General features: G+C 47.4%; 1 protein-coding gene across 4 annotated transcripts in view; it reads left to right on the top strand.

Moving 5' to 3' along the window:
* The window catches only part of LOC119404002 (DNA-binding protein RFX2), a 478,787-nt gene that overhangs the window by 355,787 nt on the left and 95,012 nt on the right, over positions 1–27,988 (top strand). For all 4 annotated transcript variants that reach the window (XM_037670630.2, XM_037670633.2, XM_037670631.2 and 1 more), the window contains one exon: positions 21,129–21,278. In XM_037670630.2, the coding sequence (XP_037526558.1) occupies positions 21,129–21,278 (150 nt within the window). The remainder of the gene's footprint in view (positions 1–21,128; positions 21,279–27,988) is intronic.

The raw sequence follows: 27,988 nt of genomic DNA, 5'->3' as shown, positions 1-27,988 counted from the left end.
GATGTCTTATGCTATATTATTCTTATCGTCCGCCACCTGCGGCTGATCACGCTGATAACGCGGACAGACCGTCGCTCTCGTCACTGGCTAAGCGCGGAAAGTGTAGTCATCGAAAAGTATAGTCGTTCCTCGATTTCACCCCATGCGAGCGCGTGAGAGCATCCCGCCAAATCTGCGCTTCTTGCCGCTAGGGACACTTTCGCTCGGGCAGCGGAGTTACGTCTGCACGGAGCCTATACGCCACAGTCGCGCGCTGCCACCAACGCCAAAGCGGCCACAGCAGCAGATTTGGCGGGATGGGGGGGGGGGGGAGGCAGACGACACAGGTGGCAGCAAGCCACTGCGCCGTGTTTTGGTGCTTCGCTTGAAGCGTTCTCTTTCCCGTTTGCTTCCAAAAGACGTCAAATTTTTATCAGCTGTCAGAGAACGTAGCGTTAGCGCATGGGCTTCTTTTCGCCAGGCCTTGTGTATCCTCAGGCGAACGCGGCAACATAAAATGCATTAACTGGGGGAAGACAACGGAGGTGACGAGCCCGCTGAGCAAAACTGCGCACGTGCAACGCGGGCCGTCTCACTCACTAAACAATCACAGCTTATCACCCTCGAGCTAACGTGGCAGCGAACTCAGCGGCAGATTGAAATCGGCAATACCAGCAATTGCACTGTCACAGCCGCTGAATGAAAAAAAAAACGCTTTCCATCGAACGGCCATGGCACTGCATTCGCTGCGCCGACTTATTCAGTGCAGCCGAGTTCGTCGTCACGGCTCGTGTTTTGCTGCCATGGCACTGCAAAGCGTGCCAATTATTGTTACGTTTGGATTCAGAGAGCTACGTGATATAGATAGTTTCTTCCGAGGAGCTAACCTGAAGAAGGGCAGGGAACTCCTCAAAGCGGGTCACGTTCGCGGCGTCGTGGAAGAGGTGTTGCTCGGCAGATCAAGAATCACGGGCAAATGCAACCCCAGAAAAAAAAAAAAACATCTATTTACAAAACTCAATTTTTTCGTCGAACGAGTGCGATCCACCGTTCACGCCGATTCCGTTCGCGTTCTCTAAATGGAAACTGGTAAAAACGCGTGCCCAGAGAATTCCTGTAAGGGTTATTGCACCCAACAACGCAGCAATTATTCCTGGAGTTCGGCATTCCTACGAACAGCGGAACCGGCACAAAACGAACTGCCCGCGAAAATACCTCGCGCTGTCACAGCAGGAGCGTGGAGCGACCAGGGGTGCAATCGCGGAGCGATGTTGTATGCTGTATTATTCTTATCGTCCACCACCTGCGGCTGACTGATCGCGTTGATAACGCGGACGTACCGTCGCTCTGGTCACTAGCCAAGCGCGAGAAGCACGAAAAGTGTAGTCATCGTAAAAGGCATAGTTCCTCGACTTCACCCCATTGCGAGCGCGTCAGAGCATCCCGCCAAATCTGCGCTTCTTGCCGCTAGGGACGCCGAGCGGAGTTACGTCTGCACGGAGCCTGTGGGAGCAATTTTTGCTGGCAATGGAGAGATTCTTCGTGATGGGGTCCTGTGTCCTAAGAAGGAGAGTTGCTGTGCATTAAATGCGCACTTGTTGTTCAACTTCAGTCCTGCCTCCTTAACACTTTCGTGACTGCGGAAAAATCGGTTGTTTTTGGGTAGTCCAGTAAATATTTTTTTCTGCCGCAGAAAATGATTGCTAAAGTATAGGGTATCAAAGGATAGAGGAAGAATTAGTCTTTCCGACAGTATCAATTTCAAGCAACATATTTATTACGAATATTGTCAAAAAATTGTCAGAACAAAAAAAAAATTTACGAAAAGGAAAACAATTGATAAAAACATCAATGCTACTCTGCACAAAGTAAACATTAAAAAAAATCGAAATATACATTTTGAATACAAAGCCCTTTATAGGGTGTAGCGAAGCCCTGAAACCACGTAATGGGTTGCCAACCAGGGTGTCTACCGACCGGGAAAACCGGGAATTCTCAGGGATTTTGGGTAGTCTGGAAATTCTCAGGGAAAACTCAGGGAAATTGTGCTCCCATCAGGGAAAATCAACAGTAACTTTATTGAAAGGAGACGAAAGTCGCAGTAGCGCTTGCTCAATATTTTGTGAACGCATTTTTCAAATCAAACGGCCGCTGCGGCTGCGGGGAAGTGGCGCACCTCGATGCTGTCATCGCCTTCGGAGCGGTGAAATGGGAGAAAATGCGGCTAATGCGTGGCATGCGGGAACTGCTAGCCACAGCACATCGTATCGTGCAATGTTGTCAGGGTGTTATGTGAGTACGCAGTGTAGTTCTGTAATCTTTCTCGCGCGTGCTGTGCGTTAGCGCCCGATATGGTGTTTTTGTTATCGCCGCGTGTCAAGTAACAATTATGGGCGGTAACAGCGCACACACTCACTGGACGGATAGAAGAGAACACAAACAGCACTGTTTGTGTTCCCTTCTATCCGTCCCGTGAGTGTGTGCGCTGTTACTGCCCATAATGTATTACCAACTAGCCCAACTATCAGTCTTGCTCAAGTAACAAGCATGATTAGTTGTAGAAGCGGTAGCAGTAGATGTAACGAGCTTGAGTTATCTGGCAAGCCATCCCGATCGGCGAGAAAAAAGACGACACTTGTTGGCTGTTATCGGAGAGCTCACTCCCTCTGATCCCGAGCTTCAAGGATGTTATTTAGGACTCCATGAAGAATAGAATAAATTTCCAGGCGAGAGCTAGCATAACTAACGGGCCCATTCACAGCAATTGAAAGCTTTTTCCTTTCTTTTTTTCCCTATGAGGGCACTGCTGAAGCAAGTTTTAGGCAGTCGACTGAAATTTTTGGGGCTGCAGCTCGCAATTAGTACCACCCACACCACGTGGATGTTTGCTACAAAGCCGAATTACAAAACTTTTCAGAGCCATGGCATAGCGGCGACCGAAATTCACGGCACCGGCACAGGTCCCACATGCTCGATTCGGCGCGCGATGTCGGAAAACAGTAACGTTTCCACCATAATCGGATGTGCCGTAATTCAGGCTGTTGCCGTGCTTTCAGGCGATCTTAGCCCGCAGCTATATTGCTTTTTTTTTTTTCGCGATAGCAATTATATAGACACTCCGACGCGAATTTTTTGCCTTCGCCATGATCTTCCTTATCAAGTCCAAATCGCGATTACATCAGCCCGCGCGTCGTATGCTCCATGTGCGAGTGAAAGTGCGCGAGCGCTGCCCCCGAACGGGGCTTAAGCAGAGATGAAACGAGCCGACCGTCTCATTCGCGCGATGGGCACATGGAGATAGGAGCCGGCGCGTTGGGAAGATGGGCGGAGGGGGCTGCGTGTGTCCGACAGGAAGTGCGTACTTTGTACCAGCGGGTGTGGTCGCGTGCGCCGCGGTATCTTTAGTGTGGATCAGCAGACGGCTCATACCTTTGTAGGTGTTGTGCTCTAATTGCAAAACTTCCGTTGAAGCAATAGGAGTGGCAGATCCCATAGAGGGGGGGGGGTAGCGGCGATTGCCCCCGCCCCCTCCCTTCAGTGCCTGTCGTCCACTTCCTTTGTCAAGCTGCCTGTTGAGTTTGCCCCCTTTTCCAGGTTGCTTTGCCTGCCACTGCCCAAAAGGGGTAAAGAGAATCTTGTCCCTGCTGTCTACCTCTCTCATCGCTCTACCCTTTCCTGCTTCCCTATGCACATTTACAACAAAGACTTCTTAGGCACCGCCATAATCTCCTCTGGGCTGTTGTAAATATACGTGACCCACCAAAATGCACTGCTGAGCGGTGGCTTCAGCCTTTGTACCCCCCCCCCCCATTATGTACGTGAATCCGCCCCTGAGCCATAGATAGGGCACTTCTCTTAGTGCAGCGGCTGCGTTTCCTGAAGGAGCGAGCTGCTAGCCTATATTCGTATAAAATTCCTCTTTGTTGCTATCGGATTTACTATTTGCTCTCGCGGTGAAACTGTTGACTATTTTTTTTAACGCGGTATGGTTTTCGATGTTGTGCGTTCGTGGAGAGCAAATGGTTCGGTTGGGCAACATGATAGCACAGGCGTTGCATTGCTCTGGGCAATGCGCAAGGATTTGACAACAACCCGCAGCAGCAGAACAAGCGCAATTCCACAGTTGCATTAAACCTGCATTTGCTTCGTCTTTACATGTGACACCCTGGCAAGGCATCTAACTGTGATTGCTGCATCTCAGGCTCAACAAAATTGATTTTTTTTCACGCAAAAAGTAAAAAAAAAAGTTTTTTCATGCTGCCATATTAGTCGAGCATTCTTGTGGCACTTTCAGTTTAAGATAAATCCTTCGGTAACTATTCCTTGCATGAAAGGTCGAATTTCAGTTTAAAGAAGTTTCGATATAACGAAGTGAGTTGCCGATTTTACCAACTTCGATGTATTGAGGTTTATCTGTTCTGCGTACTGTTCAAATGGGATTAAGTCGTTTTCATTTTCTAATGTGCGTATTAGAGAGTGACATCACCGAGCGATATGGTCTCTACCCATCTTGACATAAAACAAAGTTCTGTTTCACCCAGGGAATTTTAGCAAAAATACTCAGGGAAAACCTGGAAAACTCAGGGAATTTAGAAATGTCAACTCGGTAGACACCCTGGTTGCGCTCTCCAGCACCTTCTAGTGGGCCGTCCTCTTCGGCTTCTCCTGAAAGAACGCCGTTCGCGCTGAAAGTCCTTGAAGGATCCCTCAGGCCGTCTCGCCCGCTGGGCACTTCGCCTACAAGACTACGACATCCACGTGCTGTACCGCAACGGACGCCCTCTTGCGCTCCCCATTGCCTGATGACAATGCCCCCTGCTCGGTATCTTACATTGATGTTTCCTCCATCGACGTTCACAACATCGCTACCAAACAGCGCAAGGAAAAATGGATCCCCTCACTCATAGACTTGCTCACTGATCCATTGGCACCACCATCCACTCGCGCATTGCGTCGTCAAGCGCACAATTTTGCCATTCGTGATGACCTACTGCACCAACGCAATTACAACGCCGACGGCCACCAGTGGCTACTAGTGATACCCCGCAGTCTGCGTTCTGAAATATGCGAGTCATTCCACTATGATCCGCAATGCGCACACTCTGGGGTGTCCAAAACTTGCCACAACATTCGCCAATGATACTTCTGACGAGGGGTGTACCGCTATGTGCAGTTTGTTCGCTCCTGCCTCGATTGCCAACGCCGAAAACCTTCCACGCATGTGTCGCCAGCTGGTCTGCAACCATTACCTTGCCCCAACTGTCCATTTGGGCGCGTGGGCATCGATTCGTATGGACCACTTCCTCTGACATCGACTGGTAACCGCCGCCCTCCCAGCAGCTACAATGCGTGTTGTTGCCCTCCTTCCTGCTACACCGATTCATGCTGCGTCACGTCCGTCCGTCCCCCCCCCCCCCCCCCCCCCCCCAGGAGCTTCTCAGCGATCGAGGCCGTGTCTTCTTGTTGGAAGTCGTCGAAGCCATTCTCAAAGAGTGCCATGCTGTCCACCACAAAATTACTGCATACGAATGGCCTAACTGAACACTTTAACTGCACGCTCGGCAATATGCTCTCAATGTACATCGCCGTCGATCACACGAATTAGGATGCCATTCTGCCCTTCATCACCAACGCCTATAATACCGACCCTCAGAGCACTGCTGGTTTTTCACCCTTCTTCTTATTGTATGGAAGGCACCCGTCGCACACCATTGACATGATACTTCCATACAAGCCGGATCTATCGGAGTGTGTGCCCATTTCTAACACAACCAGGCTTGCTGAAGAGTATCACGAGCTTGCCAAGACCTTTACAACGCATGGACAAGAGCGGCAGAAGAGCATTCACGATGGCATCACCACATCTGAGCCCACGTTCCTCGCTGGAGCACTCTTATGGCTCTCGGTTCCTACCACTGCAACTGTCCTCTCTTCTGCTACTGCCCACATACGAAGGCCCCTACCGTGTCGTCGAGCGCACATCCCCGGTCAACTACCTGATCAAACTCATCGAACTATCTTCTGACATGCGGCGTCGAGGATGCGACATTGTCACTGTGGAGCGCCTCAAGGCCTACTATGACCCGCTTATAGTGACAAGCTGTTAGGTCTCCAGCCGGCTCCCTTTTCATACCCAGAGTAATTGTAGCGAAGCCCTGAAACTGCGTAATGGGTTGTGCTCTCCAGCACCTTCTAGTGGGTCGTCCTCTTTGGCTTCTCCTGAAAGAATGCCGCTCGCGCTGTGAATCCGCGCTTTGCTTTGACTGTTGCCACTGTGTATTGTCGCTGAGTGCCGTCTAATAAACACTTTAACAAGGGTGTTTTTTTTAGACAGTACAGATTTTTTATAAAAATGCTATGACAGTCAGGTCCCTGTCGTCTTCTGAAACGTAATCTACGCCGAGGTGGAAAAACTTTGCCATGCCTAAAGCTATATTCAAATGAGTAATTAACAAAAAATCGTTAACTTCTTAATTATTAACTTAGGGGTTGTAGGACGTGAGGATTTATGGCATGCCCATTTTTTAACGATTGTAAAAAATGCACGTAATTACAGATAATAATCATCAAAATCCGGGACCCCGATATAGGCGATACCGAAACTGAGCACACCAGATGCGCAGAAATCCATCAACTGTTTTACGTCACACTGGAAGCTCACATGACTAAGTTTGAAAAAAGGTATGTTGCAGCAGAATACAGTAGACTCCCATTAAGACGAACTCGAAGGGACCGCGGTCATCTGTTCGTCTTATGAGGAGTTCGGCTTATCAGAAGTGCCCCCAAAAAGAGACATGCCTTGATTATAAATTATAAACTGCGCTACAGTTACTGCGAAATACAAAGTTAGGGGGGAGACGCGAAACGAAGTGGATATTACAAGCACAAACTATCAACTGAATTTATTGAACAAAACTTGAAGGAGGAAAGGGAAAGAACGGTTTACGGAGAGGCGGGGGGGGGGGGGGGGCAATCTTGCTGAACTGTCTTCATGTGCTCCATGTGTTCGTATTTCACAGTAACTGTAGCGCAGTTTTTATAATCATGAAAAACCAACTAGCCCGATATCTCACTTTGCTCAAGAGACATGCCAAGTGCATCAAAATATGTTACTTGAAAACACTGACTGGAGTAGACTTACAATAGGGGCAAAAAGACAAGAGAAAGCATTTATTTGGTTCATCTAGATAAAAACTATGCCTTCAAGCAGATTATTTACACGAATCGTACGAGCACCTGATTTTGCGGGTTCAAAAATAAAAATTTTCATTAAGATACTGCCACCACATTTTAATGATAAAACTGTAGCACGCTTCTATGTTGACGATTACAAAAAAAACAGAGAGAGGGAGAGAAGCACTATTTTCTTTCAAATAATGTAAATTTATTGTCCTGGCAGTTCCTTTTCTTCTGTAAGCCTGTTTTGCTGGCTCTAAGATCACTTCTGGATACGCCTCGGTCGAGTGCTGCAGTCTTGACAAAGTCATAATACGCTGAGTTGCTTAAGAAAGTCTGCAAGGTTTTCTTCGAGGTCTGGATATTTTCTCGTTTTCGGCCCGTCGTAACTTTTCTTGATCGACGTGCAACGGAAGATATCCCGTTGTGCTACTCACGGTCAGAAGCCTCGCGCACACGAAAAAGACACGACGCAACTACATTCAGTGTACAAAATAGCCTTCTCTTGTCATGCACTTCCATAATCAAAATGGCTCATCACAATTTGCACTTCACTGGGAACAGACACAACGCACGCAGGTCCTATGTGAACTATAGTGTTCTAGAAGTTTGTAGTGCGCTCACTGAGCGTTGGAGCGTGGCGCACCTCATGTCGCCGCCGACAGACGGCGCGGCTCGCAACATCACCTGCCCAATGGATGGCGGAAGTAAACAAAAAGGGTAGAAAGGCAGCTGCAAAGTTTTGGAACCATCTCAATTCTCTGAGTAATAAGACAAGCATGGAACAGAGGTTTATAACTACAGTTCAAGGGGTTAGGCTAGAAGGGGATGAGGCAATGGACGTAGCGTGTATTAGCGCGGCACATAAAAGAAAGGGACAGGACACAGACGTAGAGATAGGTAGGCGCTAAACTTCCACCTGTTTATTTCATGCCAATAACACCCATTTTATACATCCGCGAGAAAGCACAACTCATCTTGCACGTGTTCTCAAACCAAGGAACGTCATCTCCTTTTCCGAGAAGGAAATCGATGACGAGCTTACACACAAGTGTCCTAATTCTTTTATAGCTTCGGCTTCTTTTATCTCCCGTGTGAGCCGATCCCTAGACCTACCGATAACAATGCAGCTATACAGATCAGGGGAGCACCCACAGCCTTTGCAGTGTGCCGCCAGGAACCCTCCCGCCGTAAGCTTATTTCTCGCGTTATAGCAGTGCTCGCGCAATCTGTCATTCAGACACCGTCTTGTCTGCCCAATGTAGTACATCCCGCAGTACATCCCGCAGGATCTGTGTCTTGTCCCTTTCTTTTATGTGCCGCCCTAATACACGCTACGTTCATGGATGACCAACTCGCCCGATCAGCAACCCTTCTGAGGCAATGGAATTTATAAGAACAATGATGCCAGAAAAATTTAAACAACAAGGAAGCGATGCATGCACCCTAACAGATGAGTATAGACCAATTAGCGCAGTGGCTTCACTGGGACAACAAGAGTGGGAAAGGGCAGAGAAGAGGGTTCCTAATAGCACAACAGGCCCTGACGGCATCCAAATTATGCTCATAAAGAAATTAGGTCCAAACTCCAAGCAAACATTAAGAGAAGCAGCGAGCAAAGCAATAATGGATGGTGAAGCCCCCCATGGGTGGAAACTAAGCCGGATGAGCATGATCTATAAAGGAAAGGGGGACAAAGCTGATATAAACAACTACCGCCCTATAACAGTGACATCAGCAGTTTACAGGCCGGTGATGCAGATCGTAAAGGAAAGACTACAGACATGGGTGGAGAATGAGGGGGTGCTGGGGGAACTACAAAATGGGTTCCGCAAAGGAAGGAAGTTGGAGGATAATCTGTTCTCATTGACGCAGTGTATTGAAATAGCGGAAAAAGAACACAGGTCCCCGTGGCTGGCATTTCTAGATATATCAAGGGAGCTTACAATAGTCTGATTCAAGAAGACTTGTGGGGAATACTGGACACACTAGATGTGGAAGATGGAATAACTAATCTTTTAAAGGACATCTATAAAAGTAACAAGGTAGTTATAAAATGGGAAAAACAGGTATCTGAACCTATAGAGATACAATGCGGGCTTTGACAGGGGTGTGCCTTGTCACCTCTGTTATTTATGCTGTATCTACAAGGATTAGAAGCTAAATTAGAGGGGAGTAGACTCGGCTTCAGCCTCTCTTTTGCCAAGCAAGGAAAACACGTTGAACAGTCATTACCGGCATTGATGTATGCAGATGATATAGTATTAATGGCCGACAACAAGGAAGATCTGCAGGGATTGATAGACATCTGCGGTAATGAGGGAGATAGGTTAAATTTGAAGTTCAGTAGGGAAAAATCAGCAATCATAATTCTTAATTATAATGAAGGCAGTGAGCATAAGATACAGGAAGTCACGCTGGAGATAGCGGATAAATACAAATATCTGGGTGTATGGATAAACAGAGTACCTAAGGGAGCACGAAAGAGACATAGTGACTAAGGGCAACAGGAATGCAGCTGTAATGAAAAATAGGGCACTGTGGAACTACAATAGGTATGACGTTGTGAGAAGGATTTGGAAAGGGGTAATGGTCCCAGGTTTGACGTTTGGCAATGCGGTCTTGTGCATGAGATCAGAGGTTCAGGCAAGATTGGAAATTAAACAACGTAGCATAGGTAGGCTTGCTTTGGGAGCACACGGGAATTCCCCAAATCAGGGGGTACAGGGTGACATGGGATGGACATTGTTCGAGGGCAGGGAAGCTAGCAGCAAGATAGAATTTGAGGAGCGATTGAGAAAAATGGGAGAGGAGCGTTGGGCTAGGAAAGTTTTCAGCTACTTGTGCATGAAGAATGTTGATACTAAATGGAGGAAGCGAACTCGAAAATTGTCAAGCAAGTATTTAGACAACAGCAGAATATCAAGCCAAAAGGAAACATCGGTTAAGAAGAAGGTGAAGGAAACAGAGAGGGACATGTGGAAAATGGGGATGCTTACGAAATCATCACTGGAGACCTACCAAACTTTCAAGCAGGAAATTGCAAAAGAAAATATCTACGATAATTCTCGGGGTAGTTCTCTGCTGTTTGAGGCCAGGACGGGAGTTTTGCAGACCAAGACGTACCGAGCCAAATACGAAGGCACAGACACGTTATGTAGTGCGTGTGGAGAGGAGGAGGAAACAGCTGAACATTTGATAACGTTCTGTAAAGGGCTTCACCCTACAGTCCAAGATAATGGTGCGGAATTTTTTAAAGCATTGGGGTTTAGGGACAGTGAAGGCAAAATAGACTTTAAGCGAGTAGAAATAACCAGGAGGAGGCTAACCGATTGGTGGCTACAATCAAGGCGCGAGTGAAATGTAATCCTTCAATACATAGTGATAGTACTTAACTTTATGGCTAGATGGCGTGAGCCGCCGCCCGATCTAAAGGGCACAGCCGTATACATCCATCCATCCATCCATCCTGAAACTTTCCGGCGGGTTGCAGGGCGCGGCTAGCGCGCATTGCTGTTTTGCACGCAAGATAAGTCAAAGTTACGGTGCGCAACTCACGGAAGTTCTTTTGATGCAACTTTTCTCTGTGTTGTGAAATAAATTACTGTAGATGTGACTGATTTACGGAGGGTGGGCGATGTTTTAAGCGGCTATTGCATAGATGAATGCTCCTCCACGCCACCGCTGCAGTAACAGGGTGCGTAGTTGGGGGCGTTGAAGTTTTTTCTTTCCTTTTTTTTCTTTTCTTTTTTTTTTCCTGCTGATCGATACGATTTTCAATGCCCTTTCACCACTGTAGCGATCATAGCAACTGCACTCCCGCCTTTCGAGCCCCACTAAGCCGAGTATAAAGAACGCCTCATTTTTAAGTTATTTTTCCCCCATATATATATGAGCTGGTCTGTGTAACTAACCCACCTAATGTTCTTTTTTCTTTTTTCGCGAATCAATAATGGGCTGAATCACTCGGCTTCGTACTAAATGTATCTGCACCATAATCTTAACAAATTTTTTTATTTGCAGACGTAGATCACACAAGGTTACCATAGCTGCAGTTGGACTCTTATGCCCAATGAAGAAAAATATTTATACAGTTAAACCTAGATGTAACGAACCTGCATGTAATGAATTCCTGGATTTAATGAATTTTTTTCAATCCCCAATACCATCCCCATAGAGGCCATGTATTTGTGACCTCCATGTAACGAAGGTGTTGCGGTAATTGACCTGAATGTAACGAATTTGCGGCACTGATCATTTATTATTTTGAGTCGTAACATTACTAATATCTTGTATGTACAACACGTAAGTTTTATGATACGAAAATAAATAATACACGGGTGCGGCTGCGGGTAGAACGCATACCATTGCAGGAGGGGCTATTTTGTACGCGTTCTGTCACAGAACGGAGGCGGGATCGAACGGAAGAACGAGAGGGAGCAAGCAGCCAATAGCAAGCTGAGGAATTTGGGAATATTTTTAGAGCACGAAAAAATATGAAATTATTATAGCTGAAGATTAATATCGTCTGACATTCTTTTTCAAAGCTTTAAACTGAAGAACGCGATTACTTTAACAATTTATTTGTGTTAGCATCTTTAGGTGTCACAGTTTCGACAGACGGTCAATAGTGGCGCTGGCTACCAGGCTGTTCCAGCCAATGCTTCTAGTATTTGTTCCTTAATAGAACTTTTTGTTGGGCTAGTTGGTACATGCTTACTGAAAAACCAAAAAGACGCGTACCATCAAGGAAAAAGGTAAGGACAGGACAGAAAGGGCGCCACTCGCAACTAACTTTATTCCCAGAACATCAGCGACATATATAACCACAGCGACCCTGCGTGAAATTATGGAAGCATACTATATAGAAGGAAGAAAGAATGCTGTGTTAGTGACACATCTGTTGCTCTGCGTGGGGGTGAATTTAGTTTCATCGATTCATTTTTCGATTAGTTGATCATGTTATCGCGTGTTTTCTGACGAGCTTGTGAGGCGATGAGCGCGCGCAGGGTCGCTGTGGTTATATATGTTGCTGATGTTCTGGGAATAAAGTTAGTTGCGAGTGACGCCCTTTCTGTCCTGTCCTTACCTTTTTCCTTGATGGTACGCGTCTTTTTGGTTTTTCAGTAGTATTTGTTCACTTGTAGTAATATTTGAACAGAGCGAGCATTCGAACCGTTATTCAGACGAAAGTGCCGCCGGAACTCCTCTTGAGTCATCACGTCAAACGCATCTTCTACCTTGGGGGCTTCGTTTCTGCGTGACTACAGCAGCCACGCAGGCGACACAAAATGGCATGAACGAGAAGAGATGCCATTTTCGCAAAGGGAGATGGCTGAATACCAGTCAGCACGTGAAGCTGCTCCTCCTCTCCCCAGCCCACGCGCATACGTTTCAATCCAATCCAAGTCGCCCGGAGACCGTTTTGTATCAATTTTTGTCGATAGAACGGGGAGAGGAGGTCGACGAAATGAGGTCTCCGGCCGTTCTGTGGCTGTCACGTGACTGTTCTATGGCTTTTCCAGGCTATTTTCACGTCTTGGACCGTTAAACAATGCATATTGAATTTGAATTTGAATGAGCCTCGACCAATCTCATGCAGCTCATAGAACGCGCCACCTCCGTTCTGTGACAGAACGCGTACAAAATAGCCCCCCAGCAGGCAAGTGCATGCCGCGATGATGATACAAGCAGCGTCGCTAGAATAGCTTGCGCCTCTGAGCGGCAAACGGAGTTTCCTCGTTGCAAAGCCTTCGAGATGGTAATGCGGCGCGCCATCTCGAAGGCCACACTATGCAGCTTTTGCTTGCGAGTTGCGACGTCTGGTGGCGCTACTGTGCCAAACGGGTGAACGAAGCGGTGAGGCGGGTCATTGGTCAAGCATTCTCAGGTCGTGTCTCTGGTCAAGCTGGTTATGCCTCTCTTGTTAGGCCTCTCAGCTGCTCTCGCTGTGACAATGAGCTCCGTGCCAAGAAAGTGCAAGGTTTTGTCTTTGGAAGAAAAGTTTGCAACTGTAAATGTGGTTTCCGCGGGTGAGAAAAAAAAAAGGACGTTGCTGCGCGATTTAATATCCCAGCCAGCTCCCTGTCGACGATATTGAGTGCGAAGGACAGCATCCGCGAGGCAGTGGAGTCGGGCACGGCCTCAAAGAAGAAAAGATTGAAGAAGTCAACGTACGCTGATGTGGACAAGGCCATCTTCACCTGGTTTCTGGACACACGGGCATGCAACGTTCCCGTAAGTGGCGCAATTCCGCAGCAGAAAGCGAAGGATTTTGCGTCTATTCTTGGCCATGACGATTTCAAGGCAAGTAACGGCTGGCTGCGAGGATTCAAGAGCCGGCACAGTGTCGTCGGTAGAGTGATTAGCGGCGAGTCCGCATCTGCTGACAGCGATGCCTCTGCCTCGTGGGTGGCCGAGAAGCTGCCTGGCATCTTGGACCGCTATGAGGCGGCGGACTTGTACAACGCCAGTCAAACGGCGTTGTTCTACCAGATGTTGCCGAGTCGCACGCTGGAGCTTAAAGGGGTACTGACACCTTTTTTCGAAGGCGAGTTCACTCTGTCATACCAACCTCCTGCATGCAGAGACGGCTCTGAGCAAGTGTGAAGCTCAGCAAATGCTGATAAGATATTTTAATTTGATAATAAAGTAAATTTTTCCATGGCGCACCTACTGACATCGACACTAGCTTGACGTCAAGCTACAGTACTAATTCCGGTGACTTCATGCAGCAGTCTGTCTAGTTGTGATGACGTTAGGTACCAAAACTTCCAAAATGGCCGCTTGTACGTCACCAACGGAGGCGCGGAGCGGCCGTGGAAACGTCACTATATATTGTGCGACCACGTGACAAGAAGCTCACATCGTGTTGTCACGTCAGGGTACAGTAGGAACCGAAACTAGCTTTTCAAAACATACTGTAATTACTTTTCCAGGGCGCAGTCACGCCTAGCACTACCTTTTCTAGGCTCTTGGGCGCTTGACCTTTCATTTGATGCAAAAAAACGACAACTGAAAAAATTCGTGTCAGTACCCTTTAAAGGGCACGATTGTCGAGGCGGAAAGCAGAGCCAACTACGCGTCACGGTCTTGCTTTGTGCAAACAGTGACGGCAGCGACAAAAGAATCCCATTAGTTATAGGAAAAAATGCCCGGCCAAGGGAGCACTGACACAAAAATTTTGCACCTTGTTTTTTTTTTATTGCGATAGATAGCTTATGATCCACTTATCACGGCTGCAAACCTCGTTTGCGCGAGTGCACGACGGTTATTTATTTAGAGACGTTTTTAGAGCGCCCAGTCGCAGTTTCGGTTTTAAAGAGCACCGAGCTAGGCAGCACTACTTCCGGAGGACGGGTAAACACAGCTGGCCATGTGACCACGCAAAATTGTGACGTAGGCGACGCGCGAGAGCGGGTGCGACGGGCGCCGCACTTACGGTTCGTCTGCTACGCCAGTTCGTCTGACGCGGGACGCTTCGAGCTGCTTGCTTTTTGATCCGCGTTTTTCACGCTAGAAGTGCGGACGTTGTCCGTGTCGTTGCCAGGCATGGTTCGAGCAGTCAATAGAGCATTTTAGTCTGTCCGGCATTAAGAAAGGCGTCGCGTAAAACCAAATAAAGTGTCCCCAAGGTGGCACTAGGTCAAGTGGCGCCACCTATGGAGGATTAGAAACAACTAACAAACGCGTAATCTATGTCCTCCGAGCATTCGGAAGCGCCCATTTCGACTCGTTAACCCTACTGCATCGATTATTTGACTATGGCTCTCAAAAACAGCGCCGAATCGGGACAAATACATTGCTGTCGAAGCTTAACAGAAGAGCAAAAGTGCCTTAGAGCAAAAGTGTCTTAGCAAAAGTGCCCCCCTAGGGCGCTTGACTAGGTATTTTAAAGGCAATAATCTTTGCCTTCTACAGGCTGACAAAGAGGGCAATTTTGTTGTAATGCCTAAGGATTTGTTTACTGAAAAAGCATCACAGGCTGTTCACAAGAATTTCGCGCCGGTTAAAGTTACCTTGTCAAGAGCGAAGAAGAACATGTTCAATCTTTGTGATAAGAATAATTTGCAGCAACTCGCGAGAAACATAGATAAGAGTGCTTGTGGGGCTTTGTCAATTTTTTTCAATGCTAAGACGCACAAACCTAGTGTTCCTTTGAGAGCTATTGTGAGTGAACGCGGTACTTGGCAATTGCATGTTAGTAGATTCCTCTTGAAGTGCTTGAAACAGCTGAAACTTCGTGATCCTTTTCGTGTTGGTAACTCCGATGAAATATGTCGGTTCTTTCAGGATAATCAGAGAATTGGCTACGCTTTTTCTGTAGATATTGAAGAACTGTTTTACTCTGTGCCACATGATGCTCTCTTCTCTACGGTTAAGAAATGTGTTGAATATAATGGGGAAGTTCAGTTTCAAAATTCTGTGGGTATAAGTGTAGATTGCTTTTTAGTTTTACTTGATGCTTACCTTAAGAATACCTTTATCACTTTTGACGACCGTTTGTATCTTCAAAAGAAGGGCATTTGTATTGGTTCGTGCGTAGCACCTTTACTTTGTGACATTTTCCTATCGGAAGTAGATCTGAACATTGACAACTGCCTCATGGGCACGCCTGTTTTAAAGGTTTTTAGATATGTCGACGACTTTTTAATTGTGATGAACCACGCGTGTTTCTAAATGTTTTTAAAGCTAATGGTAAAGGCCTCACTTTTACCCATGAGAACCCCATTGGAAATAGCATACAGTTTTTAGATTTGAGACTAACTTTTTCAGAGGATCACGTTTGCTGGTGCTATTTACCGAGAGCAAAAAAAGATCTGTTGCCGTACGAGTCTGCCCACTCCAAGCTGGTGAAGAGGGCCATTGCCACACTGTGTCTGCGATCCTCGCTCAAAAAGTCTTGTGAGCACAAGATGCGGGACAGCTTTCTTCACCAATTGGATCGGCTATCAAAAGCCGGCTTCCCTCATTCGGTCATTGCATCTGTGGCAGGATCTCTGCACCGCAAGCTAAAAGCAGGGGCGCGGGAAAACGCGGCTACAGCTGGTGAGCGGAGCGGCCAACGGCCGGTTGTTGTGCCTTACTTGCATAAGGTGAGCCACAATTTGAAAAAGGTGGCTCACAGGTACGATGTACCTGTGGTTTTTTCCGCACCCAACTAGCTGGCCCAACTGTGCCCCCGCATCATGGGCACCTCAAAGAGGGGCTGCCAAGTCAAGCATGCCACCCCATACACTCGGTGTGCGACGGGGGTGGTATATGAAATACCACTGACTTGTGGGAAGTCCTATGTGGGACAAACGGGCAGATGTGTTAATGACCGCATGAGGGAACACGCAAACAGTCTAAAGAAGGATTTCACTGCGCACCTTTCGGCGCATTGTAAGACCTGCTCTTGTGTGCCGGGATTTAATGATGTGAGGATTCTGGGCAGAAGCCATGATAAAACGGCGCGTGAACTTCTCGAGGCTTTCTACATCAAAGAGAAGAATGATGATTGCGTCAGTCAGACGTCAGTCTTCCTGTACAATGCGGAACACAATTTTTTCAAATCATTGATATGATACGCCCCCTAAGGTTTGTGACGTTGCGTTTGCGCATTGGGATGTGTATATATGTACCACAATCTTGCAGTCTTCATTAAAGTTGTGAGTAGCGCCTGTCCCGTCGGTTTGTGTTCCTTACTTTGTGGTGTGTGTGGTTTTTAGCGCTGCATTATGTCATTTAACAGAAGAGTACAGTTTGGCGGTTCGTCTTAAGCGAATTTTTTTTGCATTGAGTCTATGGGAAACCAAACAAACGTGTGATAAGATTAGTTTGCCGTTCCGGCACCCGGGGGCGTCGATGTTGCAATGAAATAAATACGGCACACATGACCAGCCAGTCATGTGTGGAACCCGCCAACGTACATGTGTGTGATTCGGTCCGGTGACCGGCATGGCCCAGGACTACCCGGTTATCACAAGTGGCGACAAGGTCGACTGACGAACCGGACGGGCACAGCACAATCACATGTCGTCAAGCCTGTCGTCGGGAAGCTGGATTCGTTCAACCCGAGTACATCGGAGTGGGCGGAATACCGTGAGCGGACCGAGCTGTACTTCATCGCGAACGACATCCCGAGAGACAAGCAGACAGCTGTATTTTTGACGTGCTGCGGTCCAGAGACTTATTCTCTGCTACGAGGCCTCCTAGCACCAAGCAGGCCCCAGTCACCAAGCAGGACTGTCCAAAATGAAGGCAGTTGGCGCGTAGCCATGTGTGGTGGCCTAGCTTGGATAACGATATAGCGATGACCATTCAAAGGTGCCGTATTTGCCAGGAGCATCAAAGAGTGTCACGACCAGTGCCGGTCATGCCCTGGCCGTTCCCGGAGAAACCGTGGTCACGGCTGCATGTGGACTATGCCAGTCCTTACAGGAACACCTATTTTTTATCGCTGTCGATGCATTCTCAAAGTGGATTGAAGTGTTCCCGGTCTCCACACCCTCGGCTGAAGCAACTATTTCCTGCATGCGAATTATGTTCGCAAACCAAGGCCTTCCAGATGTGGTCGTGTCGAATAATGGGCCAGCATTTACCAGTGAGCTCTACTCCACATTCCTCAAGAAAAACGGGGTGAGGCGAATGCTGGTGCCGCCGTATGATCCAGCGTCAAACGGTTCTGCAGAGCGGGCAGTGCAGACTTTCAAAAACAAGTTGCGGAAGGCTGGCCCTGGAGATATTCGCACTCAAATTGCCCGCATGCTCCTGACTTACAGGTCAACGCCTCACGAGGTCACGGGTTACTGTCCGTCGGAGCTGTTGTTGGGGCGGAAGCTGAGGACTGCGTTGGACCTGCTACACCCAGACCTCAGGACTAAGGTGCTACAGAAGCAACTTAAGCAGAAAATCAGATGCGACCAAGAAACAAGACCCAGGGTTTTGGGTCACCCTGGTGACCAGGTGTTCGCAAGGAACTTTCGTCCAGGTCCTGCGTGGCTCCCTGCAGTCGTAACCGAACAACACACTTCGTCCATGGATGTTCTACTGGAGGATGGACGGCGTTTAACTCGACATCTGGATCACATCCGCCAGCCCCCTTAGAAACTTAGTGCAGACAACCAAGAGTCAGGCAGCCCAGTAGCTACAGGTCTTGCTCCAAGCTTGGATGTGGGTCAGAGGCAGCTAACTCCGGATCGCCTTCATGACACCGAGTCTAGGCAAGATCCCAGGGAAGACGTGGCAAGGGAAACGGAACTTGCTGTCACAGCACCCAGTACTCCTGTCCTGCGTCGAAGTACCAGAATTCGACGACCAGTATCGCGCTACTCATCTTAAACAAATCGTTTGTATCCATAAATAAAGGGGGGAGGGATGTGATAAGATTAGTTTGCCGTTCCGGCACCCGGGGGCGTCGATGTTGCAATGAAATAACTACGGCGCACATGACCAGCCATTCATGTGTGGAACCCGCCAACGTACGTGTGTGTGATTTGGTCTGGGGACCGGCATGGCCCAGGACTACCCGGTTATCACAAAACGGTTCTCTGTTGTTCGGCATAAGCGAGAATTCGTCTTAACCGAGTTCGTCTTAATGGGAGTTCACTGTATAGTAAAAAATGGCGGCAAGTTGTCTCGAATAACGCGAGCACCAGCGTTATTGCTTGTGCTCGTGTTAGCTCTAGAATAAACTTGGTTACTGATGTATAATAAGAAGTTGGGCGAGTTGGTTTTGATTCATAATGTAGAGAAATAATGATGTTCTGCGTTGTCCTGTGTCTTTTATAAGATCCTGTGTGCCGTGTTAGTCACACCTCCCTACATCTTAGCTACTCATGTCCTGCGCGTAATCTTAACAGAACAGTCTGAAACAATCATGATCGTGAAGTTTTTAAGCACTGCAGCGCAGCCTGCACCGAGAGATGGTAACAGGTGTTTGTGGGTGAATTAATGTAAAAGAAATGAGTGCGCTCTAGCAGTGTTAGGTATTCAAGTTTTCTATGATCTAGCGTGGTTTGAAACACAATATAAACATTACTGATTTTGCCACTCGAGTCCTGGGTTATCTTCATCACAACCTAGCCTTGGCACATGCCTCTACTAAACTAATAGCTTATAAAATGCTTGTAAGGCCTGCACTTGAATATACTAATGCCTTTTTTGATCCTTATGAGGCTAAGCTTATTAATATGCTTCGATCCATTCTGAACCGTGCCTCGAGATTCATTATCTCGAAATACTCTACTAACATAAGTATGACCAGGGTAAAAGCTTGACCTTCCTCCTCTTGCCGTACAATATCATGTCTGTGTGTTTATTATTAAATTATTCGAGTCCTTGCCACCAGACAATGCACCCATCAGAGACCAGCCCATCGGACATTGCACCATTGTCATCCCAAAGCTATACAGGGTTTGTCCAAAAAGTAATGTCAGTGATTATATTGTAAAGCGTCTATACCTCACAGCACGCTTGGACCGGTTGATATTGGTGGAGGGAGAAGTTAGCTTACGCACGCGCAGTTGCACTGGAGAGACTTGTCCGTGAAACTCGTTTTCATTTCCCGTGCAAGCCACAATTCAGCGCTCGTTGAATCAAAGGATTGCCATCCAGATTTGTATGAACCTGGGCGAGTCCGGAGTGGAAACTTTTCCTAAGATAAAGACCTTTGGTGAGAATTGGCAGTCATAACATCAAGTGTACCAGTGGCATAAGGCCTCTTTAGAAGGTCGTAAAGAGCTTGAAAAGCGCTTGTCCGTGTGTGTTTAAGTCCTTGTCTACGTTATGCGCTCGTATTTCAAGCAAGCAGAATGAATCACCAACTAGCCCAATCAGCCATTTTGACAAGTCATAAAGACGTCAGCGATGAAGCCCGCCGTGGAAGGCCTTCAATGATCATCACCGATGACAACGTGCCAATCCACACCGTCTTTGTCGTGACCCGCTTCCTTGTCGATTAAAAGGTGCCAAGAGTTCTCCAGCTGCCCTACAGTCCGACATGACTCCTCCCGACTTTCTTTTGTTTCTGCAATGGAAAACTCCTATGCAAGGACATCATTTCGGGACAGTTGACGGAAGTCAAGGAGGCTTACACCAAGGCTTTAAAGCACATTCCAAAGGAGGCCTACTATGACGTCTTTGATGTCTGGAAATCTCACTGGAAGCAATGTATCATTGCAGGAGAAGCCTATTTTAAAATCTTTGTGTTGTACTGATATGATCAATACATCTTTTTTAATCAACTCATTGGCATTACTTTTCGGACAGACCCCGTATATCTGATGCGCACCCTACCAAAAGTTTTTTTTTCTACAAACGGCACAAGATTAGAATGACCTTCCTGCCCACATCACCATGTTAACAAATTTCACTCAACTTAAAATGGCCACAAAGGGCCATTACTTCTAATTAACTGATGCTTTTAATTGTTCTCTTGCCCGCCTTTCATCCCTCTGGGAAGATATGAATCTTGGGCCAGAAGCTGGGCGGCAGTGGAAGTTCCACAGCAGTCACGGGAGAGGAGACATTGGTGTGGCATCATTCCTCTTGGCACGAGTAGTCAGCATCGGGTGTTCTTAGTGTTTGATAAAGTGTCAACGTCCTGGGTTTAGCAGAGGCCGAAAATATGTGTGCTGTCAGGAGAGTCACTTATTTGCATGTAGTTACACTGCATGTGCGTAAGGGGCATCTCTGTGTTGGGGTGACACGACGCCATGTACAGTCGGGTACAACAGCAGGAGGTCTTCCAAGAAGCGTGAGAAATTTCCTTGTAAATTGCCAAAGGAATGCACATCAGCCATCGGGTTGGCTTGGTGCTTAGAGGAGTGACAGATGGTTCTTTCGCAAAGGTTAGTACATCAAGGGGAGCAGAGTTTCTATTAGGGCTTGTTGGCACCTGTGTTGTGTGTTCTCTTCTCGTGTCCCTGTTCTTCCTGCGCTTTTGAGGGGACGTCATTGTACGACCATCCATTGGCCTTTCTCCTCGACAGATTGGGGCTGTGAGTGCTTTTGCACAAACCCTGCGCCGATACACCTCGCTCAACCACCTGGCGCAGGCAGCACGGGCTGTACTCCAGAACTCATCCCAGATCAACCAGATGCTCTCTGACCTCAACCGGGTGGACTTCCACAACGTCCAGGTACAACACCCATCCAGTTGCGCTTACCGTGTTTACCCTTGATGCGTTTTGTTTATTTATTTGAGGTTGTTTACCGTAACATTCCTAGCGAGCGCCCCCTTTACAGTGAAAGATAATCCGACCAGATTTGAAGGGGGGGCGCTTGCTCGGTGCCGGACCAAAATTCAAGGTGGCGGCGGGAGAGCCGCTAAAAATAAAAAAATTGCCCATCCATGTTTCTAATGAACTGCTTTACTTATTTTCTGTTTTTATTCCCCCGACACTGTCCAACCATTGAAGAAGCAACATGTTCGACCAATATACGACCGGCCACATGACAACGAAATTTCATAAACAACATTAGGTACGCATTCAGTGTACTCATTCTTGTGGTTCTTTTTATACAAGCGATGCTTGTCTTGAAAAAAAAGTGGCCGCAGAGCAGGAGGGGGAGGGGGGGCACTTGCTCGGTCATTGGCGCTTATTTCAGATCTCCCGATAAAGGGAGGGGGGCGCTTGCTCAACATTTTACGGTATTTATTTGACATTGTTTTCCTGACTTGAATGTTATGTCGTCTCCTGTCTGCTTTTGTGTTTGTGTGTCCTGCGCTACGAAATGTTTGTGGTGTACCACCACCAGGCCCAAATGGCCACCATCCTGACCGAGGACCTGTGACCTGTACACAGCTATACAGTTGGAATGTAGAGTACAAGGACATAGATGAAATTTTTATGAAACAATGACAAACAGCATAAATTATAAGTACACATGAATGGAAAATGAATAGTGTTGCATATTTTCTGGGCAATAACATTCTGTGCATATAGCATAGAACCAGAACGATACGCACAACAAAATAAGCATACAGTATAATCTCGTTGCAACGGATCTGTTTACAACAGACATTCGGATATTACATACCAATTTGGGGCGTTATGCCGACCTCCGTACTTGTTCCATTGATTGAGCTTCATTTACAATGGATTCTGGTACAACGGACATTCAGATATAATTGACTAAAATGTCAGGCCAGCAAGGTGGTCAGGGCTCCTTTAGAGCGGACTTTTCTACCACGGTCATTAACTTCCGACTTCAAACATCGCTTAGCATACTTTCGGGACGGGAGCAGCGCGTACCGATTTAAGAACAAAGGCCGTCGATCTCCGGTCAGTCAATGATCAGCTATTCCTAGCTGTAACGACAAAAAATCGGCGCGCAGCGTGCTTGGTGTTGCGTTTTGGGATGCTGACACGAGGAATTGCGAGCCGCTGCCACCGCTTCTCCGAGCGGCTGCTGCGCGGCGAGCTTGGCTGGGGGGTCCGCTGCCGACGCGCAAAATGCCCATCCGCAGTTCTGAGGAGCCAGCGGGCGATGCGATTCGTTGCTTGCGACGAAGGACATTGCGGCTTCTTCGCTTTCGCATGTCCGCTAGTGCGATGTTCTTGCCCGCAAAGTTCGGATTTGTCTCGTACATCGGCACCGTGAACGGAGTTAGGCCTAGCCACGACATCGAGTAGAAAGCTCGCTTGCGATGTGCGTGGCCGCACTGTCCGATGTTTCAAAGTGCATCATGCTCCATTGCAAGTATAGAGAGTTGTCCCGCGGTGGTCTTCGTCATAAGCTCCGAAGTGCTGATAAAAAGAACCTCGAACAGCGGGTCCAACGAGTCAGCGCTATTAGTCGCACATCTGCGATGTTCGCGACGTGTGCGGCGTGCTATTGTAATCTGATGATTGAGCTTCCGCTTGCAGCTGCCCAACTAAAGCGTTCTAAATTATCGTCGACCCGTGAACACAGAACGAGTGTGAACGCGTCACTAAGTAGCTCGATTTTCGACAGCCACGACCTCGCGACGCACAAGCAGCAGACGACGATCCCGAAGCGAGCATCACGGCAGAAGCAGCCAAAACATGAGCTTTTTGTACGCTTGTTACTGAATGGAGGAGCCAGCTGAAACGGAGAACTTGAACACGGAGAAATGCTCTTTACGACGAGCCCAAAATGGTGGCACCCGGTTGCGCCGTTGCCGAGCTATAATTTTGAAAAACGCTTTTCTTTTTTGTTATTTCTGCAATTTTCGCCAAATCGGCCGGCGCAAAAAAAAATTTATAGCACTTCTACGTAGTTTTCATTGAAGGTATTTCGGAATCAGATAGAAAATGAGCTGCAAAAACTGAAAATGCAATTTTCAAAAAATCACATTTTTTTTTGTCCCCCGTTAAAAATAAGACCATGTTTGTGACTAGTAATTCTCTCCGGTTATAACAGACCCATTCAGTGTTTACATGAAAGTCTGTTGTAACAGTACTTGGATTTTACATACTCCCTTTACAACAGACCAAAATCATCTTCACTATGAAGGTCTGTTGTAATGAGGTTATACTGTACTAAATAATTCTGTCACAAGGAGACTGTGTCACAAGGAGAGTATCACAAGTAAGTCTGTTTCCATAACATTTTCAAAGCAGCTCAAAGATCTGAAGTTTTTTGCAGTTCTAAATGTGTTAGGATATGTATTTAAAAGAGAGAACGGCAGCATGGGCTAGTTGGTGATTTGTAATAGACATATTTGCACAGCGCTACAAGAACGAGGACGTATGAAAGGACACAACACAGGCGCTGACTTCAACTGAATTTTATTAGCGAAAACGCTAGAAATATATACAGCTGATAACACCAGCACACATCAGCACAAACGCACAAACCTATTGCGTCAAAGCCAGATACGCGATTTCCTTTTTGGTTAGGGCAACTGATAGCATGCTTACACAGATGTCACCCAGCTGTTGGATTTGATTAGCTTCTATGATTTCGCATGTAAGGTGCTCGCGGTGTTTCGCGACAACAGCGCACTTTTCAAATTCTCGTTTACACCCACAATCTCTACAATGTATGCCGAGATGACCTTGAACAGCTGTGGTGACACAGCTCACGATGGGGCCGCTCAAGGGCAACTGTGCATCGCGCGAGACGGCAATCCAGTGCAACAGCGCTTCTTCTAGTTTGGGGTGCACTGCCGTTCTAAGTTTCTTTCTCTTGTCGCCAAACATGTCGCCGTCATACGCTTGCATAATCTGCTCTTCGTTCTTGACGTAACTGCTCAGTGTGCTTTTCTTGACGTTGAACTTCTCCATCACTTCTTTTCGAGATGCTCCCGCTTGCAATACCTTCAACATTTGCACCTTCGCAGCCAAATCCTCTGCTTCGTACTTCGCCCTCTTCGCTTCTGGGGCTGAGGCAAGAAACGCAGGAGAAGCCATCCCGGCGTCGTTGCGCGGTGGTGACGCGCACAAATAAACAAGGAACAAAATAAAAAAAAACACGGTGATAAAAACAAAATAGAAAAACTCGCAAAACTTTTCAAAACAAAGAGACAAACAATAAGGCTGCGGACGGCACTGACCACGCACCAAGATAAATAAAATTTAAAAGCAACAGCACGCTATAGGAGTACAATTAGACTCAACCGCAACGCAAATGTGTTGGACGCATAAGAAAAAGAAAAGCCAAAATCCGTCGGTTGCCCGTTGCTGATGACAGTAGCGATGCACTGCCTTTCGTTTTGTGTGTGTGTGTGTGTGTTTTTTTGTGTGCCTCAGAGATATAAAGCTCATTCGTACCTCGTTTTAAACCTCGGAGGCCACAATTTGATCTCGAAGTTGTTCAGGTGTGCCGTTGATTTCGGCTGCGAATCCGCATTATATCCGAACCAGAAGCACACGTTGTTGGGCTAGTCGGTTCATGTTCTTTCAGAAGCCACGGATGTGGCTATTTCGCGCAAAGAAATCACAAGGGGAGGGTTAAGGGAAGCGCAAACTTTCGACTGTTTATTCCAAGTTCACTGCAGTAGTACAGTCGATCCCGGATATATCAAACTCGGATATATTAAAATATTGGCTATATCGAACAGTTGAGAAATCCCCTTGAATTTCCCATGCAAAAGTATAGGGCTGATGCACACGTATATCGAACTCCCACACAGCGAAACATCCGATATATCGAACGCTGCGCCGCGCCAAACTCCAGGGAGTGCATTTTTCCTAACAAATGTTGGTCATTTTCAGCCGCATTCTGTCACGTTCCGATCACTCTTCACACGGAGGTGACGAAAAGGCGGTGTCGTTGCATAAGGTTGATCTGGTTGGTTGCGCAGCCCTTGCGAGTGCACCGGCTTGTTCGATGCATGATATTTAGGTTGTAACGTGCGTGCATAATGTTTTTCAAAGGGGCCGATTGCCGAAGGCACCAAAATGAGATGAATGCGGAGATACTCGGCAGTCTCGTCGCAATGTTCGCATTCCCTTCGGTTTGTTCGCGCACGATGGCGTGCGGGCCCGAAAAGCATGACCTTCGAGATCCGCAACGTCGTGACATATTTTTGGCGTTTTCGGCTATAAAACGCACATCTCGGAGGCTACGCTTTTTCTTGCTTTTCGCGCCAAAGCTTGCTACAAAGCTACAAGTGCCATCGCCATCGCCAAGATGTCGACGGTGGCAACTTGTTGTTCCTTCGTTGTTTGTGGGCTGCGTTGTCTCTTGCGGCTTGAGGACTCGTGTACTTCTCGCTTCGTTCCCGACACATCCTCATTCGGGAGTCGAACTAAACATTGACCCGCTCGTAGCGATAAAATGATGACTGCTGCTTGGAACGACGTCAAGCAAAGCACCGTCATGAACTGTTTCCTTGCGGGCTTTAGTGCCAGGTAACGACTTTGGGTGACAACGGCGTACTGTGACAACGGCCTACGGTGCCTCAGTGAATTTTGCGACTTAGCATTTCCGGGCGCGCTTTCGGATGGGAGTACAGCAAGAGACTTCATCGGTGCAGATGACGATGATGCAAGCTCTGGAGCGCGGTAAAAGAGGTCGTTTAGCGGCAGCGTTGACTTAGTGGCGGCGTTGACATTTTCATAACCGCACGGGTCCGCTTCCGCGGCACCGGCAACGTCAGCCTTGATCGCGGCATCGATGCAGTCAGAAACAGACTGCATGTCCGCCGCTAAGTCAAACAGACTGCCGCTAAGTCAACGCTGCCGCTAAAACGACCTCTTTTACCGCGCGCCAGAGCTTGCATCGGCGTTCAGCGTCAGTCACCGCTTGAGGTAAAACTGTAATGACGCAAAGAAGACGGGGACGAAGCGAAGACACGAACAGACAGACACGGGCGCCAACTTCCAACTGTTTATTATCAGAAACCGCGCCGATTTATATACGCTGCCGAACAAGGTAATCCCATAACAGAAATTGAATCATCGCAGAACTAACAATTCATCATGTGCCATAAATACAGAGACAAGGCATGCGCCGGAACTGCACTAACGCGATCGAACTATGAAACATGCCAGCACCTGTGAACACGTGCCAATCCTAGTGAGAGGTAAAAAGAATCGCACATTCTAAACTCTACATGTCTAAATGCTATCTTTCAAAAAGATAGCTTCTTTCTCGCTTAGATCGAGAGATGGGGCACTAACGCACTGGCTACCTGCCCTCTTTATTAGAAACGCTTCAATTGTCTCCCTTTCAGTGCGGCTGTTTGCTCTCCTAAGAAACGTGGTTTGGCTGAAGTGTGGCGCACAACCACAGCGCTTGCAGTGGTCTGCCAAGTGCCCGCCCATGTTGCTGCTAACCGCCAAGCGGTGCTCCCTTGCACGATCGTTGAAACACCGGCCTGTTTGGCCGATGTACACCCTACCGCAGCTTAGGGGGATATTATATACCACATTGCTGACACACTCGGTGTATCGCGTGGCGTGCTTCTTGGAGCAAGCAGCTGGCTGCTTATCCGCCATCAAAGGGCAAATCCTGGCCAGTTTGCATGGAGCGGAAAATACAATGCGCACACTATATCTGGCTGCGATCTTCTTTATATTGTGCGAGAGCCGGTGAACGTAAGGAATTACGTGCGTACTCATTTTTTCTTTTGGCTCCTGCACTTTTCTTCCACGTTTCAACTTCTGCAAGAGGCTTTCGCACACACCCGTGATAACGGAGGGAGGAAATCGAGCGTCTTTCAGCCTGTTAATCTGATTACTAAATCCCGTAACAAGACGGTGCTCACATGACTTAATCAAAGCTGAATTGAGGCATGTCATAGCTATGCCTCTCTTGATTAGCTTAGAATGTGCGCTGTCATACGGCAAAAGGCTCTTCTTAGTCCTAGGGTTATACATCCAGCACAGGTGGTCCTTCGTGAAACTAAGTTTAACATCCAGAAATTGAATGGAATTGTCTTGAGGCAATTCCGAAGTGAATTCTAGTCCGCCAGATTCCTTTAAAAAGATGTTAGTTAATTCAGCAACAGCTACGTCAAGGCTAGTGTCGGGTAAACTTAAAAACACAAGATAGTCGTCAACATATCTGTAAATCTTAACAACACTGCTGTTGTCGGTTTTGGCATGAATGCGTTTGTCAATGGATGAAAGAAAGATGTCGCACAAAACCGGGGCCACAGATGAGCCGATGCAGATGCCGTTTTTCTGAACATAATATGATCCGTTAAAACACACGATGGTGGAATGCAAATAAAATCGTAAAAACTCTAAAAATTGATCCGTACTCATCCCAGCATAGTTCTGGAAGTCTACTTCACCCGACGCCTCGATGGACTCTCGAACTGCATCAAACAGACCACTCTGCGGTACGGAATAAATAGGTCCTGCACATCAAAAGAAAAAGCAGTCCTGGCGGTTGCCAACTTGCCTTGCGCTAGATCTTGTACTAGGTCTGT

The sequence above is a fragment of the Rhipicephalus sanguineus genome, chromosome 9 (assembly GCF_013339695.2).
Source record: "Rhipicephalus sanguineus isolate Rsan-2018 chromosome 9, BIME_Rsan_1.4, whole genome shotgun sequence".
Taxonomy (NCBI): Eukaryota; Metazoa; Arthropoda; class Arachnida; order Ixodida; family Ixodidae; genus Rhipicephalus; species Rhipicephalus sanguineus.
Note: the sequence above shows the minus strand (reverse complement) of the source record. Positions and strands in the feature narration are given on the sequence as shown.